Below are 19,430 nucleotides of genomic sequence, written 5' to 3'. Positions count from 1 at the left end.
TTGGGTTTACATGTATGTAATTGTTCCTCTTGACTACTTTATGGACATCATCTTGCATAAAAACACCATCTCTGATGAATGATTATGTTAGATCGGTATCATACATTAGATTTAGCAGTATTTACTATGTGGACTCACTTGATTTGTAGTAGCTGACTGAATGTAGATTGCATTTGTTAATCACTTAATTAATTACACATAATTATATCATAATGTCAACTTACATACTGTAGAAACGGCTTATCTATAGTAAATAGAAACTACGGGGAAGGAAATATTCTCCCAAAATAGATTTATCACAAAATGTGCATTATATACAGATCCATATAAATCCATGCTGAGTCATGTGCTTCAGAAGCAATACAACGTAACCCATTTCAACCTCCTTCAACCCTCACAAAAACCGTACTGTAGAGATTCGGCCAGTCTCTTCTGGTAAAAACATCTTCCAATGACCATCCATTGGTTCAATCTCTCCCACTGCATTCCAAAGCTCCAATTTACAGTTCAGTTCCAAAGTTCTGATATGACATTCAAATGGTTCCAAAAGTCCAGAGTTCCAACTCCCAAAACCTCTGTTTCTCCAGTGCATTTTCACATATTCTACTTCCATGGTTGTCTGTTTCTAATTCTTCATTCCAATGATCTGGTTTCTTCCCGTCCTTCCGCTGAGCTTTCAGCAGTAGATCAGGGCCTGTATTCATAAACCGTCTCATAATAGGAGTACTGATCTAGGGTCAAGTCCCCCATTGTCATTGTAATCTTGTTCATTATGCTCTAAAAGGACAAACTGACACAAGGCCTGTCTTAGTCGTCCTCCTCCCCTCCATGGCCGTTCATGACCTGGCCGGACTCCCAGCGCTGCAGGAGAGGAGTCTTCTGTCTGGGGGTCCGCGGGCTCTGGAGGCCCTGGAAAGAAGAGAAGGTGAAAAAGTGAGTGAGTAGAAATAGAGAGAGGGAGACAAGTGTGTGTGTGAGAAAGAGATTAGAGAGAAATATGAGAGAGGCAGACAACGCGAAAAAGAGTAGAAAGTGAAAAGAGAAAAAAAGAGAAGGGGACATCGAGAAAGAGTATAGGAGTTTATAATGACGGGGAATAGAGAGTAGAGGGAGTTATGATAGAGAGTAGAGGGAGTTATAATAGAGAGTAGAGAGAGTTATAATAGAGAGTAGAGAGAGTTATAATAGAGAGTAGAGGGAGTTATGATAGAGAGTAGAGAGAGTTATAATAGAGAGTAGAGGGAGTTATGATAGAGAGTAGATGGAGTTATAATAGAGAGTAGAGGGAGTTATGATAGAGAGTAGATGGAGTTATGATAGAGAGTAGAGAGAGTTATAATAGAGAGTAGAGGGAGTTATGATAGAGAGTAGATGGAGTTATAATAGAGAGTAGAGGGAGTTATAATAGAGAGTAGAGGGAGTTATGATAGAGAGTAGATGGAGTTATAATAGAGAGTAGAGGGAGTTATAATAGAGAGTAGAGGGAGTTATGATAGAGAGTAGAGAGAGTTATAATAGAGAGTAGAGGGAGTTATGATAGAGAGTAGATGGAGTTATAATAGAGAGTAGAGGGAGTTATGATAGAGAGTAGATGGAGTTATAATAGAGAGTAGAGGGAGTTATAATAGAGAGTAGAGGGAGTTATGATAGAGAGTAGAGGGAGTTATAATAGAGAGTAGAGAGAGTTATAATAGAGAGTAGAGGGAGTTATAATAGAGAGTAGAGGGAGTTATAATAGAGAGTAGAGTTATAATAGAGAGTAGAGAGAGTTATAATAGAGAGTAGAGGGAGTTATAATAGAGAGTAGAGGGAGTTATAATAGAGAGTAGAGGGAGTTATAATAGAGAGTAGAGGGAGTTATAATAGAGAGTAGAGAGAGTTATAATAGAGAGTAGAGGGAGTTATAATAGAGAGTAGAGGGAGTTATAATAGAGAGTAGAGGGAGGTATAGTAGAGAGTAGAGGGAGTTATAATAGAGAGTAGAGGGAGTTATAATAGAGAGTAGAGAGAGTTATAATAGAGAGTAGAGGGAGTTATAATAGAGAGTATAGGGAGTTATGATAGAGAGTAGAGGGAGTTATAATAGAGAGTAGAGGGAATTATAATAGTGAGTAGAGGGAGTTATAATAGAGAGTTATAATAGAGAGTAGAGGGAGGTATAATAGAGAGTAGAGGGAGTTATAATAGAGAGTAGAGGGAGTTATAATAGAGAGTAGAGGGAGGTATAATAGTGAGTAGAGGGAGTTATAATAGAGAGTTATAATAGAGAGTAGAGGGAGTTATAATAGAGAGTAGAGAGAGTTATAATAGAGAGTAGAGGGAGTTATAATAGAGAGTATAGGGAGTTATGATAGAGAGTAGAGGGAGTTATAATAGAGAGTAGAGATAGTTATAATAGAGAGTAGAGGGAGTTATAATAGAGAGTAGAGGGAGTTATAATAGAGAGTAGAGTTATAATAGAGAGTAGAGAGAGTTATAATAGAGAGTAGAGGGAGTTATAATAGAGAGTAGAGGGAGTTATAATAGAGAGTAGAGAGAGTTATAATAGAGAGTAGAGGGAGTTATAATAGAGAGTAGAGGGAGTTATAATAGAGAGTAGAGGGAGGTATAATAGAGAGTAGAGGGAGTTATAATAGAGAGTAGAGGGAGTTATAATAGAGAGTAGAGAGAGTTATAATAGAGAGTATAGGGAGTTATAATAGAGAGTATAGGGAGTTATGATAGAGAGTAGAGGGAGTTATAATAGAGAGTAGAGGGAATTATAATAGTGAGTAGAGGGAATTATAATAGAGAGTTATAATAGAGAGTAGAGGGAGGTATAATAGAGAGTAGAGGGAGTTATAATAGAGAGTAGAGGGAGTTATAATAGAGAGTAGAGGGAATTATAATAGTGAGTAGAGGGAGTTATAATAGAGAGTTATAATAGAGAGTAGAGGGAGGTATAATAGAGAGTAGAGAGAGTTATAATAGAGAGTAGAGGGAGTTATAATAGAGAGTATAGGGAGTTATGATAGAGAGTAGAGGGAGTTATGATAGAGAGTAGAGGGAATTATAATAGTGAGTAGAGGGAGTTATAATAGAGAGTTATAATAGAGAGTAGAGGGAGGTATAATAGAGAGTAGAGGGAGTTATAATAGAGAGTAGAGGGAGTTATAATAGAGAGTAGAGGGAATTATAATAGTGAGTAGAGGGAGTTATAATAGAGAGTTATAATAGAGAGTAGAGGGAGTTATAATAGAGAGTAGAGAGAGTTATAATAGAGAGTAGAGGGAGTTATAATAGAGAGTAGAAGGAGTTAAAATAGAGAGTAGAGGGAGTTATAATAGAGAGTAGAGGGAGTTATAATAGAGAGTAGAGGGAGTTATAATAGAGAGTAGAGGGAATTATAATAGTGAGTAGAGGGAGTTATAATAGAGAGTAGACGGAGTTATAATAGAGAGTAGAGGGAGTTATAATAGAGAGTAGAGGGAGTTATAATAGAGAGTAGACGGAGTTATAATAGAGAGTGGAGGGAGTTATAATAGAGAGTAGAGGGAGGTATAATAGAGAGTAGAGGGAGTTATAATAGAGAGTAGAGGGAGGTATAATAGAGAGTAGAGTGAGTTAGAAAAGAGGGGATGATAAAAAAGGATGATTTGAGATCACATCTCATGGATCAACATCGTTAGCACCGAGGTCATGTCAAATCAAATTTGTCACGTTGTTTGTAAACAACAGGTGTTGACTAACAGTGAAATTCTTACATATGTGTCCTTTTCCAACAATGCAGATAAAGATCAAGTACATTTTTTTTTAAATCAAATTAAAATGTGAATTCATTCGACCGTAATCCATAACCACGTTATGCTGTTTTCAGGCCTCTGCTCTAAGTTGACAAGCATCGCTATCTTTCTCCCTCCATCCGTTATTATTGAATCTTTCTTATCTGTAGTCTGTGTAGATATACACTGTAGATAATGTAGCAGGCAGAATGACTGTAGCCTGGTCCCAGATCCCTTTGTGCTTTCTTGCCAATTGAACCCCTTTGATCAGGCAGCACAAACTGATCTGGGACCAGGCTAAAGGGACTGCATGGGGCTCAGGCTAGGGAACAGTGCTTCTAGCTGTCAGACTGGTTTACAATTATGTCAGATTTATAAAGTTGCAGTCAGCCGATGCTAATCTTGTAGTCACTTCAACTTCAGAGAGATGTGTAACCCAAGAGAGCAACCGTGGAGGAACTCAGGAGGGACTCTCTCTTTCTCTCCACTTTCATTCTGTCTCTCTTTTGCTCTTTCTCTCTCTCTCTCGCTCTTTCCATACCCAAACTCTATTCATATTTCGAATCCACTGCTCTCTCTCTCTCCCCCTTCTCTCTCTTATCGCAATTGATTAAGGAAGCTCCTTACTATCAGATGTGGTGTTATTTGCTCTGAGGGCTGAATTCACTGAGAAAATGCCACCAATGGAAAATCTACACGTGCTCTGGTGCTACAGTATATATGGCTAAATGGCTAAATATGGTTAAATGTTGAGTCTAATGCAGTGATAGTGTCCTGGTGTTTATGTATGAAGTATGGAGAGGACATGTTTGTTTGGGTATGTTATGGTTTCCACTACACTCTTAAAAATAAGGTGATATCTAGAACCTAAAAGGGTTCTTCAGCTGTCCCCATAGGAGAACCCTTTGAAGAACCCTTTTTATTTTCAGGTAGAATGCTTTTTGGTTTCACAGAGGGTTCTACATGGAACCCAAAAGGGTTCTCTCCTCTCCCTTTTTTCTAAGACTGTAGATAGCACAGCCACAGAGTCAAAATTGGGTAATATCGTAAAAAATCATGAAAAAAAATGTTTATTTTTTCTTAATTTAAAGTTCGGGATAAGGTTAGCAGTGTGGTTAACATTAGGGATAAGGATAGCAGTGTGGTTAACATTAGGGATAAGGTTAGCAGTGTGGTTAACATTAGGGATAAGGTTAGCAGTGTGGTTAAAGTTAGGGGTAAGATTAGCAGTGTGGTTAAAGTTAGGGATAAGGTTAGCAGTGTGGTTAAAGTTCGGGATAAGGTTAGCAGTGTGGTTAAAGTTCGGGATAAGGTTAGCAGTGTGGTTAACATTAGGGATAAGGTTAGCAGTGTGGTTAACATTAGGGATAAGGTTAGCAGTGTGGTAACATTAGGGATAAGATTAGCAGTGTGGTTAAAGTTAGGGATAAGGTTAGCAGTGTGGTTAACATTAGGGATAAGGTTAGCAGTGTGGTTAAAGTTAGGGATAAGGTTAGCAGTGTGGTTAAAGTTCGGGATAAGGTTAGCAGTGTGGTTAAAGTTAGGGATAAGATTAGCAGTGTGGTTAAAGTTTAGGATAAGGTTAGCAGTGTGGTTAACATTAGGGATAAGGTTAGCAGTGTGGTTAAAGATCGGGATAAGGTTAGCAGTGTGGTTAGGTGTTAGGGATAAGGTTAGCAGTGTGGTTAAAGTTCGGGATAAGGTTAGCAGTGTGGTTAAAGTTCAGGATAGGGTTAGCAGTGTGGTTAAAGTTCGGGATAAGATTAGCAGTGTGGTTAACATTATGGATAAGGTTAGTAGTGTGGTTAAAGTTAGGGATAATGTTAACAGTGTGGTTAAAGTTAGGGATAAGGTTAGCAGTGTGGTTAAAGTTCAGGATAGGGTTAGCAGTGTGGTTAAAGTTCAGGATAGGGTTAGCAGTGTGGTTAAAGTTCGGGATAAGGTTAGCAGTGTGGTTAAAGTTCGGGATAAGATTAGCAGTGTGGTTAAAGTTTGGGATAATGTTAGCAGTGTGGTTAACATTAGGGATAAGGTTAGCAGTGTGGTTAACATTAGGGATAACGTTAGCAGTGTGGTTAACATTAGGGATGAGATTAGCAGTGTGGTTAAAGTTAGGGATAAGGTTAGCAGTGTGGTTAACATTATGGATAAGGTTAGTAGTGTGGTTAAAGTTAGGGATAAGGTTAGCAGTGTGGTTAAAGTTAGGGATAAGGTTAGCAGTGTGGTTAAAGTTAGGGATAAGGTTAGCAGTTTGGTTAACGTTCGGATAGGGTTAGCAGTGTGGTTAAAGTTAGGGATAAGGTTAGCAGTGTGGTTAAAGTTAGGGATAGGGTTAGCAGTGTGGTTAAAGTTCGGGATAAGGTTAGCAGTGTGGTTAAAGTTCAGGATAGGGTTAGCAGTGTGGTTAAAGTTCGGGATAAGATTAGCAGTGTGGTTAACATTAGGGATAAGGTTAGCAGTGTGGTTAAAGTTAGGGATAAGGTTAGCAGTGTGGTTAACATTAGGGATAAGGTTAGTAGTGTGGTTAACATTATGGATAAGGTTAGTAGTGTGGTTAAAGTTAGGGATAATGTTAACAGTGTGGTTAAAGTTAGGGATAAGGTTAGCAGTGTGGTTAAAGTTCAGGATAGGGTTAGCAGTGTGGTTAAAGTTCAGGATAGGGTTAGCAGTGTGGTTAAAGTTCGGGATAAGGTTAGCAGTGTGGTTAAAGTTCGGGATAAGATTAGCAGTGTGGTTAAAGTTTGGGATAATGTTAGCAGTGTGGTTAACATTAGGGATAAGGTTAGCAGTGTGGTTAACATTAGGGATAAGGTTAGCAGTGTGGTTAACATTAGGGATAAGATTAGCAGTGTGTTTAAAGTTAGGGATAAGGTTAGCAGTGTGGTTAACATTAGGGAGAAGGTTAGTAGTGTGGTTAACATTATGGATAAGGTTAGTAGTGTGGTTAAAGTTAGGGATAAGGTTAGCAGTGTGGTTAAAGTTAGGGATAAGGTTAGCAGTGTGGTTAAAGTTAGGGATAAGGTTAGCAGTTTGGTTAACGTTCGGATAGGGTTAGCAGTGTGGTTAAAGTTAGGGATAAGGTTAGCAGTGTGGTTAAAGTTAGGGATAGGGTTAGCAGTGTGGTTAACATTAGGGATAAGGTTAGCAGTGTGGTTAAAGTTCGGGATAGGGTTAGCAGTGTGGTTAAAGTTAGGGATAATGTTAGCAGTGTGGTTAAAGTTAGGGATAAGGTTAGCAGTGTGGTTAAAGTTAGGGATAAGGTTAGCAGTGTGGTTAAAGTTCGGGATAACATTAGCAGTGTGGTTAAAGTTTGGGATAAGGTTAGCAGTGTGGTTAACATTAGGGATAAGGTTAGCAGTGTGGTTAAAGTTAGGGATAAGGTTAGCAGTGTGGTTAAAGTTAGGGATAAGATTAGCAGTGTGGTTAAAGTTAGGGATAAGGTTAGCAGTGTGGTTAAAGTTAGGGATAAGATTAGCAGTGTGGTTAACATTAGGGATAGGGTTAGCAGTGTGGTTAACATTAGGGATAAGGTTAGCAGTGTGGTTAAAGTTCGGGATAGGGTTAGCAGTGTGGTTAAAGTTAGGGATAAGGTTAGCAGTGTGGTTAAAGTTAGGGATAAGGTTAGCAGTGTGGTTAAAGTTAGGGATAAGGTTAGCAGTGTGGTTAAAGTTAGGGATAAGGTTAGCAGTGTGGTTAAAGTTAGGGATAAGGTTAGCAATGTGGTTAAAGTTAGGGTTAAGGTTAGCAGTGTGGTTAAAGTTAGGGATAAGGTTAGCAGTGTGGTTAAAGTTAGGGATAAGGTTAGCAGTGTGTTTAAAGTTAGGGATAAGGTTAGCAGTGTGGTTAAAGTTAGGAATAAGGTTAGCAGTGTGGTTAAAGTTAGGGATAAGGTTAGCAGTGTGGTTAAAGTTAGGGATAAGGTTAGCAGTGTGGTTAAAGTTAGGGATAAGGTTAGCAGTGTGGTTAACATTAGGGATAAGATTAGCAGTGTGGTTAAAGTTAGGGATAGGGTTAGCAGTGTGGTTAAAGTTAGGGATAAGGTTAGCAGTGTGGTTAAAGTTGGGGATAAGGTTAGCAGTGTAGTTAAAGTTAGGGATAAGGTTAGCAGTGTGGTTAAAGTTTGGGATAAGGTTAGCAGTGTGGTTAAAGTTCGGGATAACATTAGCAGTGTGGTTAAAGTTTGGGATAAGGTTAGCAGTGTGGTTAACATTAGGGATAAGGTTAGCAGTGTGGTTAAAGTTAGGGATAAGGTTAGCAGTGTGGTTAAAGTTAGGGATAAGATTAGCAGTGTGGTTAAAGTTAGGGATAAGGTTAGCAGTGTGGTTAAAGTTAGGGATAAGATTATTAGTGTGGTTAACATTAGGGATAGGGTTAGCAGTGTGGTTAACATTAGGGATAAGGTTAGCAGTGTGGTTAAAGTTCGGGATAGGGTTAGCAGTGTGGTTAAAGTTAGGGATAAGGTTAGCAGTGTGGTTAAAGTTAGGGATAAGGTTAGCAGTGTGGTTAAAGTTAGGGATAAGGTTAGCAGTGTGGTTAAAGTTAGGGATAAGGTTAGCAGTGTGGTTAAAGTTAGGGATAAGGTTAGCAGTGTGGTTAAAGTTAGGGTTAAGGTTAGCAGTGTGGTTAAATTTAGGGATAAGGTTAGCAGTGTGGTTAAAGTTAGGGATAAGGTTAGCAGTGTGGTTAAAGTTAGGGATAAGGTTAGCAGTGTGGTTAAAGTTAGGAATAAGGTTAGCAGTGTGGTTAAAGTTAGGGATAAGGTTAGCAGTGTGGTTAAAGTTGGGAATAAGGTTAGCAGTATGGTTAAAGTTAGGGATAAGGTTAGCAGTGTGGTTAAAGTTAGGGATAAGGTTAGCAGTGTGGTTAAAGTTAGGGATAAGGTTAGCAGTGTGGTTAAAGTTAGGAATAAGGTTAGCAGTGTGGTTAAAGTTAGGGATAAGGTTAGCAGTGTGGTTAAAGTTGGGAATAAGGTTAGCAGTATGGTTAAAGTTAGGGATAAGGTTAGCAGTATGGTTAAAGTTAGGGATAAGGTTAGCAGTGTGGTTAAAGTTAGGGTTAAGTTTAAAATATAATTTTAAGAAGAAATAGGCAGTGTTTATGACTTTGTGGCTGTGATAACTAGTGACGACCGTATGTTAGGGCCAGGTGGTTTTACTGACCAGGAAATCAACTTTGAGCCACCAGTGTTTCTTCCGGTGCAACATGATATAAACTAAGAGCGCTCGTCATGATATAAACTAATAGCGCTCGTCATGATATAAACTAAGAGCGCTCGTCATGATATAAACTAAGAACGCTCGTCATGATATAAACTAAGAGCGCTCGTCATGATATAAACTAAGAGCGCTCGTCATGATATAAACTAAGAGCGCTCGTCATGATATAAACTAAGAGGGCTCGTCATGATATAAACTAAGAGCGCTCGTCATGATATAAACTAAGAGGGCTCGTCATGATATAAACTAAGAGCGCTCATCAAAGCGTATGATTAAGCCCCGACGTTTTACCTACTCAGGAAAACTCCTGGGCCTATATAGATTATGTTTGGTGAGGGAAGGAATTAACATACCTCTGATTGGCTATCCGGATACCCATCTGTCTGTGGTGGAGGCCACATGCCCAGCTTCCCAAGAGACTGTCGCGCTGGAGAGAGTGGGAGGCGAGAGGAAATTATAGTTACATAATGATCTATAATTTATAATAAAACTATAATTTCTCAGACACGGAGTCACAGAGGACTCTTGTGGTGTTAGCACACCCTAACCCTGGCGTCCCTCTATTCAGTACTGTACCCAGATGAGCCAGGCCTGTCCCTGTCTGTCTGGCAGCTACTGTGGGCCTACCACTGACAACATACACAATACACCCAGCTTGCCTTGGCACAGCACATCGTAATAACACTGGTACTAATTATTACTGTGATAACAGCTTTATTTGAAAAGCGTTTTTCATACTGGTCACATCACTAAGCACTTTGAATGATTTCCAAGGGTGATTTACGCTCTGAAATGTATAACCATTAGATTGTATTAGTTTGTTACATATTCATTCATGTTAAACATCCCTTAGTGTCTACCAACTCCCAGAATCCAAAGTTGCCTCACAAGCATGTATTCTAGGCTGGGTTCTACAATTCATCTTGGAAAAGATTTTCTAAAGAGCTTTGTGTTTTGCTGACACAATGAAGGGTCAAGACATGAGTCAGTGATTTTCACTTTCATATATTTTCACTCACTTTTGATCCGGCAGTTAATTGTACAGAAGATCCCAACTTTAGTTTAGTTAGTTACCCAGTAGTGTATCATTCAGCCTGTTGGCAAGGGTTGCTTACCAAACGGCACCCACCCTATTCCGTGCACTACTTTGGCACCCTATTCCCTATTTAGTGCACTATTTTTGACCAGAGCCCTGGTCAACAGTAGTGCACTGTTTAGGGAATAGGGTACAATTTGCGATGCACACAAAGACTGTGATCTCTGGAGCAGAACTCCTGATGACAGTGAGAATGTTGTGTTAGATGTTTGATGATGTAACACTACCTGACCCAATGGGAGATGAAATGATATCCTCACTGAACTATTACATTGTCTTTTCATCATCTCTCCTGACACACACACACACACACACACACACACACACACACACACACACACACAAATAATTGAACACACACACTATACACTGACCTGTTGGTGTTGCAGAGGCTGTCCGCGATGAGGGGGTAACAGATAGTTCAGGAGTCGCCAGTCCGTTCTCTAGAAGTAGAGGTGGAGGAGGAGGAGAAGTGGGACTCTGTACCTCCCTATTGGCTGGCATCCCCCCTCCTCCTCCTCCCCCGTACAGACTGCTCCTCTGCCTCCGTAGCTCCTTATCTCTCTCCCTGGCTTCCCGGATATCCTGCTCCACCTTGTCCTGAGACACCGATGAGGAGCGCAGCTTGAAGAAGGGGTTCTCCTTTGGAACCTCTTCCTCCTCCTCCTCCTCCTGATCCATCCTCCCTCCATCCTCATCCCTCCAAAAAACCCTTCTCTCTTCTCCGCTGAGTGCACTGGTTGAGGAGTATATGGAAGCAGAGTCGACCACGGTGAGGCCCTGTGTCTCGGTGAGCGTGCCCGTACTGTGGGAGTGCCTGAGGGGCTTGGAGACGTGGTGGACGTGGGCCGGAGCGGGAAGAACCAGGTGGTGGTGGTTATCCAGGATGATGATCTGGCCCCCGGTGCTCTCGGAGAGAATGGGTCCCCGGGGGACAGGGGCCCCATGAGGGGTGTAGGTGATGCCTTTAGGTGTTCCAGAGGGGCTCTGGTTCTGGGACATCAGCTCCAGGCTACTACGTCTTCTCTCCCCAAACGAGCCTCCGACAAAGGACACAGATGAAGCGTCGTTCCCCTGGATCTCCAGGGTGGAGAGGTCACTCGCCGAAGCCCAGGAGGGTGCCTTGCTCTGGGACAATATCATCAAGGATGTCTCTTTGGGCTCCTGGAAAGCTTCAAATAACTTCTTCCTTTCCTTGAGCTGGCGTACTGTCCCCTTGTCATAGGAACCTCTAACTTTCCCTAGTTGAACCAGGACCTGTTCCCTCTGGGTCTCTACACTGATCTCCTTCTGCATCTTCTTCCCCGCAAACTGACGGTCCTTCCCCTCCTGGCTCTTGTCCAATTTGGAAGGCAGGGTCTCAGTCAAGACTGACTTCCTTAGGGGGATGTCCACATATTCCTGGGTGGGCAGCTTGTTGTGGAGGCCCCTGGATCTCCTGAGGGACTGCTCACGCTGCACTGCCCGACGGATCTCCCTCTCGATGGGGGTCTCGTCGGCAGGAGGAGAGGTGAGGGTGGGGGTGGAGGTGGTGGTTTGGAGCTCCACGGTACTACCAAGGGAGAAGTCGGCAGATACGCCGCTGTCACTCTGGCTGTCATCGAACAAGTCCCCTCCCAACTTCATCTTGGAAGCTTTGCTGTGACTGTCTCTCGACATCAACAACCCAGGGTTTGTCCTCTTTTCTTCGCTCCGTTTCACTCTTTTCTTCCTGTCTGCCTTGCCCGCTGCGCCAAGTCCACTCGCTCTATGCCCTCTCTCTCCACCTGTTTGCCTGTTGTCTCCCTCCCTCTTTCCCTCCTCTCTCTCTCCACCCGCCTGCTCTTTCACTACAACACAGCCAGAGCCAAGGAGATCTGCCTTGACCTGATTAGCTGGCTCCTTGGCGACCGTCGCCAGGGGCGGAGCCGGAGTTGCTCCCTTGAACACCTGTTGTGCTGCCACTTCCTGGTTACTATGATGCGTCAGGGCAGCAGTGACATTTCGTAACAACTGCTCCCCCTGCTGTTTATCTGGTGTAACTACATCCGGGGGCTGAGCCAGGTCTACTAGGTGGCTACAAGAGGAGGATCTAGAGGAGTTGGATTGCTCAGGCTGAGGGGCTTTGCTTCTGGTACTGTCCAGCCTAACCCACTGTCTCCGGGCTGAGCTGATGTCTAAAGGCTTGGAGTCAACACTCTGGTTCTCCTCTCCATCACCGGCAAAAGCTGATTCAGGGTTTTCTGGGGACTCAGAGAATATGTCATCAGAACTCTCTCTTTTTAGTGGAGAGTGGGTGCTAGTTTCAGCAGCCTTCATAGTATCATGGTTGTTATTGTCTGACATTGTCTTCTCTCTGTCACTACTGATTGGGCACTCACTAGCCTCTTGATTGTCAGCTACCTGCTCTGTAGCACACATCGTCTCTGACAGCCCCTGCTCAAGTTCACTACTAGCTGAACACTCTGTATTCATCTCCAACCGCACAGCGCCATTTTTCAACATCTCAACAGACTGAAACTCCTCTACTTTGTCTTTCTTGGCACCATCTTCTTCTTCTTTGTCTTCCTCCACAACGTCATCAAGGTGAGATCTCGAGGGCCACTCCTGGCTACCCTGGCTGTCTGATGACGACATTTCCTCCTCTACAGGGTTAGAGATCACCTCCACCTTACCATCACTGATACAGTCAATGGTCTCCTCTTCTTCTTCTTCCTCCTCCAATGGATATGGCTGGGTCTCTGGAGCGCCCTCTGCAGGTGAGGCTTGGTCAGTGCAGGCAAGAGGCGACCGAAAAGCAACGGCATCTTCCATCTCACAGTGATTGTCATCTATCATTTTAAGGTCTTGTTCCAATTCACTATCACCCACCTGGATTCTACTACTAGGCACCTGATTTACCTCAGAAAGTGCCTCCTGCTCCATTTTAGGAACCACTCCTGCCATTTTGTTTGTTGAGTCTGTAAGGTTCTCACTTGAGGGAGACACTTGAGGTCTAGGCTCTGGAGCATCTGGAGATTCCGACCCCAGGTCTTCTGACTTTGCCCTGGGTGCCTGTTTGACCAACGGGTGAGGAGGGGTAGTGTCCTGGGCCAGAGTGGGGTCCATTTCGCCCTCCTCCGTCCACCAAACCTCGCTGGCCCACTTGTCCAATGATTCGGCTGAGCTCTGTCGGTTGGCCACCGGCTTCATTGTTTCCATGATGAGACGGGTAGACTGCCAATTGGCTGTCTCTGTTGACTTGAAATAACAGTCTGGACTAGAACAGTTTGTAACAGTCAGTCTTCAGCAGGTCGGTCTGGAAGAAAGAGGACAGAGAGGAAAAGGAATGATTCGCGGAGCTGAACAAAAAACAAACCTGGCGTGGAAACCCATTTTCAGATCCATTTTCTATCCTCTAGGCTACAAATGCATAAAGTAAAATACTGTTGTATAATGTCATTCATACTGTATTCTCATACTCCTTACTGTTTGACACACCATTCCCTCTGTGTTGTAAAGCTAAATGGTTCATACACCTGTTATAATGCTAACCAATTGTTGTTGTTAATGCATTGCAGAATGGTTATGGTATTGCATTGCATTGTGTTAGTCTTTGGCAATGAGGTAAAAATAACTACTACACACACGATTCTCCTCCTCTGCAGTAGGCTGACGACTCAAACTGAATTCTTCCGCTGTTTTATAGTTCGCTGCATACTTCAGTGAGGAGAAGAAACGTTCATGGGCGTGGCGTTTGTTTGGAGCAATATGGTTGGCTAGCCAGGCAACCCTCTGCAGTGCAACTTGGAAAGTTTTCTGCTGAGTGGGTCAATCTTTAATGTGCTTAACCACCTCAGAGCAAGAGGCTCAGCAATGCTCTCTCTCACACACATGCACGCGAGTGTTGTACACCAGCTGAGTGAGCAGAACAATGGGTCTGTACTTTGTCCTCATTATTGCCATGGCACCCATGGCACCTCTCTCTCTCCCTTTCAAATACCTTTAATAGGTTCATTTACACTCCAAAACAGTCTCACTTTCCAATTTATCACTTAAGCCCCAAAACCACTATTGAATATTTTTCTCCCCATCCTTACTTTCATCAACACTTTCTCTCTAGCCATCTCATTTATCCCCTTTCTCTCACAGTCACACTTTCTCTCTAGCCATCTCATTTATCCCCTTTCTCTCACAGTCACACTTTCTCTCTAGCCATCTCATTTATCCCCTTTCTCTCTAGCCATCTCATTTATTCCCCTTCTCTCACAGTCACACTTTCTCTCTAGCCATCTCATTTATTCCCCTTCTCTCACAGTCACACTTTCTCTCTAGCCATCTCATTTATCCCCCTTCTCTCCCACATTCACACTTTCTCTCTAGCCATCTCATTTATCTCCCTTCTCTCCCACATTCACACTTTCTCTCTAGCTATCTCATTTATCTCCCTGCTCTCCCACATTCACACTTTCTCTCTAGCTATCTCATTTATCTCCCTGCTCTCCCACATTCACACTTTCTCTCTAGCCATCTAATTTATCTCCCTTCTTTCCCACATTCACACTTTCTCTCTAGCTATCTCATTTATCTCCCTGCTCTCCCACATTCACACTTTCTCTCTAGCCATCTAATTTATCTCCCTTCTCTCCCACATTCACACTTTCTCTCTAGCTATCTCATTTATCTCCCTGCTCTCCCACATTCACACTTTCTCTCTAGCTATCTCATTTATCTCCCTGCTCTCCCACATTCACACTTTCTCTCTAGCTATCTCATTTATCTCCCTGCTCTCCCACATTCACACTTTCTCTCTAGCCATCTCATTTATCCCCCTTCTCTCCCAGTCACACCTTCTCTCTAGCTATCTCATGTATCCTCCTTCTTTTTCACAGTCACACTTTCTCTCTAGCCATCTAATTTATCTCCCTTCTCTCCCACATTCACACTTTCTCTCTAGCTATCTCATTTATCTCCCTGCTCTCCCACATTCACACTTTCTCTCTAGCTATCTCATTTATCTCCCTGCTCTCCCACATTCACACTTTCTCTCTAGCTATCTCATTTATCTCCCTGCTCTCCCACATTCACACTTTCTCTCTAGCTATCTCATTTATCTCCCTGCTCTCCCACATTCACACTTTCTCTCTAGCCATCTCATTTATCCCCCTTCTCTCCCAGTCACACCTTCTCTCTAGCTATCTCATGTATCCTCCTTCTTTTTCACAGTCACACTTTCTCTCTAGCTATCTAATTTATCCCCCTTCTCTCTCACAGTCACACTTTCTCTCTAGCCATCTCATTTATTCCCCTTCTCTCTCACTGTCACACTTTCTCTCTAGCCATCTAATTTATCTCCCTTCTCTCCCACATTCACACTTTCTCTCTAGCCATCTCATTTATCTCCCTTCTCTCCCACATTCACACTTTCTCTCTAGCTATCTCATTTATCCCCCTGCTCTCCCACATTCACACTTTCTCTCTAGCTATCTCATTTATCTCCCTGCTCTACCACATTCACACTTTCTCTCTAGCCATCTCATTTATCCCCCTTCTCTCCCAGTCACACCTTCTCTCTAGCTATCTCATGTATCCTCCTTTTTCACAGTCACACTTTCTCTCTAGCTATCTCATTTATCCCCCTTCTCTCTCACAGTCACACTTTCTCTCTAGCCATCTCATTTATTCCCCTTCTCTCTCACTGTCACACTTTCTCTCTATCCATCTAATTTATCTCCCTTCTCTCCCACATTCACACTTTCTCTCTTGCTATCTCATTTATCTCCCTTCTCTCCCACATTCACACTTTCTCTCTAGCCATCTCATTTATCCCCCTTCTCTCCCAGTCACACCTTCTCTCTAGCTATCTCATGTATCCCCCTTCTTTTTCACAGTCACACTTTCTCTCTAGCTATCTCATTTATCCCCCTTCTCTCTCACAGTCACACTTTCTCTCTAGCCATCTAATTTATCTCCCTTCTCTCCCACATTCACACTTTCTCTCTAGCCATCTCATTTATCCCCCTTCTCTCCCACATTCACACTTTCTCTCTAGCCATCTAATTTCTCTCCCTTCTCTCCCACATTCACACTTTCTCTCTAGCCATCTAATTTATCTCCCTTCTCTCCCACATTCACACTTTCTCTCTAGCTATCTCATTTATCGCCCTGCTCTCCCACATTCACACTTTCTCTCTAGCCATCTCATTTATCCCCCTTCTCTCCCACAGTCACACTTTCTCTCTAGCTATCTAATTTATCTCCCTTCTCTCCCACAGTCACACTTTCTCTCTAGCTATCTCATTTATCCCCCTTCTCTCTCACAGTCACACTTTCTCTCTAGCCATCTAATTTATCTCCCTTCTCTCCCACAGTCACACTTTCTCTCTAGCTATCTCATTTATCTCCCTTCTCTCCCACAGTCACACTTTCTCTCTAGCTATCTCATTTATCCCCCTTCTCTCTCACATTCACACTTTCTCTCTAGCTATCTCATTTATCTCCCTTCTCTCCCACATTCACACTTTCTCTCTAGCTATCTCATTTATCTCCCTGCTCTCCCACATTCACACTTTCTCTCTAGCCATCTAATTTATCTCCCTTCTCTCCCATATTCACACTTTCTCTCTAGCTATCTCATTTATCTCCCTGCTCTCCCAGATTCACACTTTCTCTCTAGCTATCTCATTTATCCCCCTTCTCTCTCACAGTCACACTTTCTCTCTAGCCATCTAATTTATCTCCCTTCTCTCCCACAGTCACACTTTCTCTCTAGCTATCTCATTTACCCCCCTTCTCTCTCACATTCACACTTTCTCTCTAGCTATCTCATTTATCTCCCTGCTCTCCCACATTCACACTTTCTCTCTAGCTATCTAATTTATCCCCCTTCTCTCTCACAGTCACACTTTCTCTCTAGCCATCTCATTTATTCCCCTTCTCTCTCACAGTCACACTTTCTCTCTAGCCATCTCATTTATTCCCCTTCTCTCTCACAGTCACACTTTCTCTCTAGCTATCTCATTTATCCCCTTCTCTCTCACAGTCACACTTTCTCTCTAGCTATCTCTAGCCTCCCCCCTTCTCTCTCTGCCTGGTTACTCAGGTCCTCAGTTTCTAGCACCAGACAGAAAAAAAAGATTACACATTCATCCCCCCTGCTTCCCCTCCCTGCTAAACCATTCACAGTGTGATTCACAGTACTGTGGGTTTTAACACACACACACAGACACACACACACACACACACAGTGCCCTGGGTTTTGGCACGCGCTGTAAGGAATCATTAGCAGAGGCATGTGGGACAGAACAGAGAGGACTGGGGGTGAACCAATGGGATGAACAGTAGATCTGGGACAGTACGACAGTGTGCAGCGGTCCTGGCCTGGAATACTGCACATTACAATCAGAAAACAATGCTATGTCCTGACCTGGACATGATTACATTCACATAACAATGCCCTGTTAGAGCGGACAAGCCTGGACACCTTCACTATGAATGGAAGAACATGGGATAGGACATGGGGTGATTGGTTTATAACTGGCCATAGGGGCCTGCCCTGCAGGCTATTCATTGGTGGGAAAATGTTGTGGATAGAGCTAGAATATCAAGATTGGACATGCACCTTTTTACAGATAAATGATATTGTGACAGACAAGGCTGTCCCCTCTAACCATTACATTTCTATCTTCAAAGTAGATCACACATTTTACAACATATACGAACATTGGAAACGTGCAAGTCAACCACAAAGGTAGTGTACATTGGGACGCAGCCTGACTTCGATTCCAACACTGAATGCATTTCAAATGTAACTCTCCACTTGAGAGAAGAACAGGTCCTTGGGCTATGAAAGAGGAGGGACACACACACACACACGAAAATGATGTTTCGCCACAGTAGGGAGGAGTAAACATTTAACTATTGTGAGAAAGAAAGCTCTTTAAATCCCTATTTAGGAACACACACACACAGACAGTCTTGTTTAACTAACCTTGTGGGGACACACAATTGATTCCCATTCAAAATCCTATTTTCCCTAAACCCTGACTCGAACGTCAACCCTAACTTTAACCCCAAAACCTAGCCTTAACCCTAATTCTTTCCTTAACCCTAAATGGATAGAAATAGCCTTTTTTCTTGTGGGGACTGACAAAATATTCCCAGTTGGTCAGATTCTTCGTGTGGGGCAGCTCTAGCAGGGCAGAAATCTGACTTGTTGGAAAGGTGGAATCCTATGACGGTGCCATCTTTAATGTCACTGAGCTCTTCAGTAAGGCCATTCTACTGCCAATGTTTGTCTATGGAGATTGCATGGCGGTGTGCTCGATTTTACACAACTGCCAGCAACGGGTGTGACTGAACTCACAAATTCACTAATTCAAAGGGGTGTCCACATACTTTTGTGCATATATAGTGTATTGTACAGGGAGCACAAAGCTAACCTCCAATGGGACTGTCTCGGGATATTCCCATGTGCCGTGGGGTAACAGGGAGTTGGGAAAGATGCAGATTAGTGGGATATAATATAACAGGATAATATTTCTCCTCAATAGCAACGAGGCTAAACTTTATCAAAGGAGCTTCCGGAAATGTGATCATCATTAAATATACATTTCCCACAGGGGTTATTGCATATAAACTTCCTATTTTCTTTTATGGGTGGCAATTATTTTATATGAACAACTAGTGGTATATAAAATCTGTTTTCCATGTAATAAACATTGAATAAAGACATTAAACCAACATCACAAATGAGATCTGTAACAGGAATTTACAATCTGATAAAGCTAACCTTCGCACAAGAAGGACTACACTGTACCAGTACAATGGTTACATACAGTGCGCGGCACACACTGTGACATCACTTTCAAGGAGCCCCTCAGTACCTAGTAAGTTTATGGCACCTACCTGTTGATATGGTATCGTCTGTGCTGGTGACGACAACCACTGGACTGGAACGTTTCTGATCTACAGGGGACCTTCTTCTTCTTGTTGTGGAATTTGGGACGTCAATCCTAAAGGTACGCCATGTCTAATCAGAACCTAAAGTATGACCAAGTACCCAATAGTTCTGAAAGTAGGTTACTCTCCCTGGCCCTGTCCCTGTCCATACTCACACCCACATTTCCCCCCTTGCTTGTGCACGCCCACATCTGCAGAAACACTCACTCACTCACAAATTACAAATTGTTCACTGTTCCATCCAGTTTAATCTGAGATTTAACAGTATGAGCACTTTAATGCATGGACAAATGAGGTTATGCCAAATTATACAAAAGTAATCCAATTAAAAAAATACTTTTCTTTCCCATTGTGCATAGAGTTTGGAGCGGTCCTAATGATGTCCCGACATTCCTGCTGGATCCCACTGTCTCTGCGAATTAGCTTAAGCTCTTGGAC

The 19,430-nt window shown here is 42.7% G+C and overlaps 1 protein-coding gene across 1 annotated transcript; it reads right to left on the bottom strand.

Annotated features, from left to right (window-relative positions):
• On the bottom strand, window positions 1-19,392 carry LOC129846441 (uncharacterized). The gene is made up of 4 exons (XM_055914371.1): window positions 18,939-19,392; window positions 10,448-13,350; window positions 9,331-9,404; window positions 1-909 (listed from the first exon to the last, which is right to left on the bottom strand). Exons 2-4 carry the CDS (start codon window positions 13,251-13,253, stop codon window positions 808-810), a joined length of 2,982 nt encoding a protein of 993 aa, XP_055770346.1. The 5' UTR covers window positions 13,254-13,350; window positions 18,939-19,392; the 3' UTR covers window positions 1-807.
• Window positions 19,393-19,430: the final 38 nt, after the last annotated feature.

The sequence above is a fragment of the Salvelinus fontinalis genome, unplaced genomic scaffold (genome assembly GCF_029448725.1).
Source record: "Salvelinus fontinalis isolate EN_2023a unplaced genomic scaffold, ASM2944872v1 scaffold_0540, whole genome shotgun sequence".
Lineage (NCBI taxonomy): Eukaryota > Metazoa > Chordata > Actinopteri > Salmoniformes > Salmonidae > Salvelinus > Salvelinus fontinalis.
This window is presented reverse-complemented; position numbering and strand designations above follow the sequence as displayed.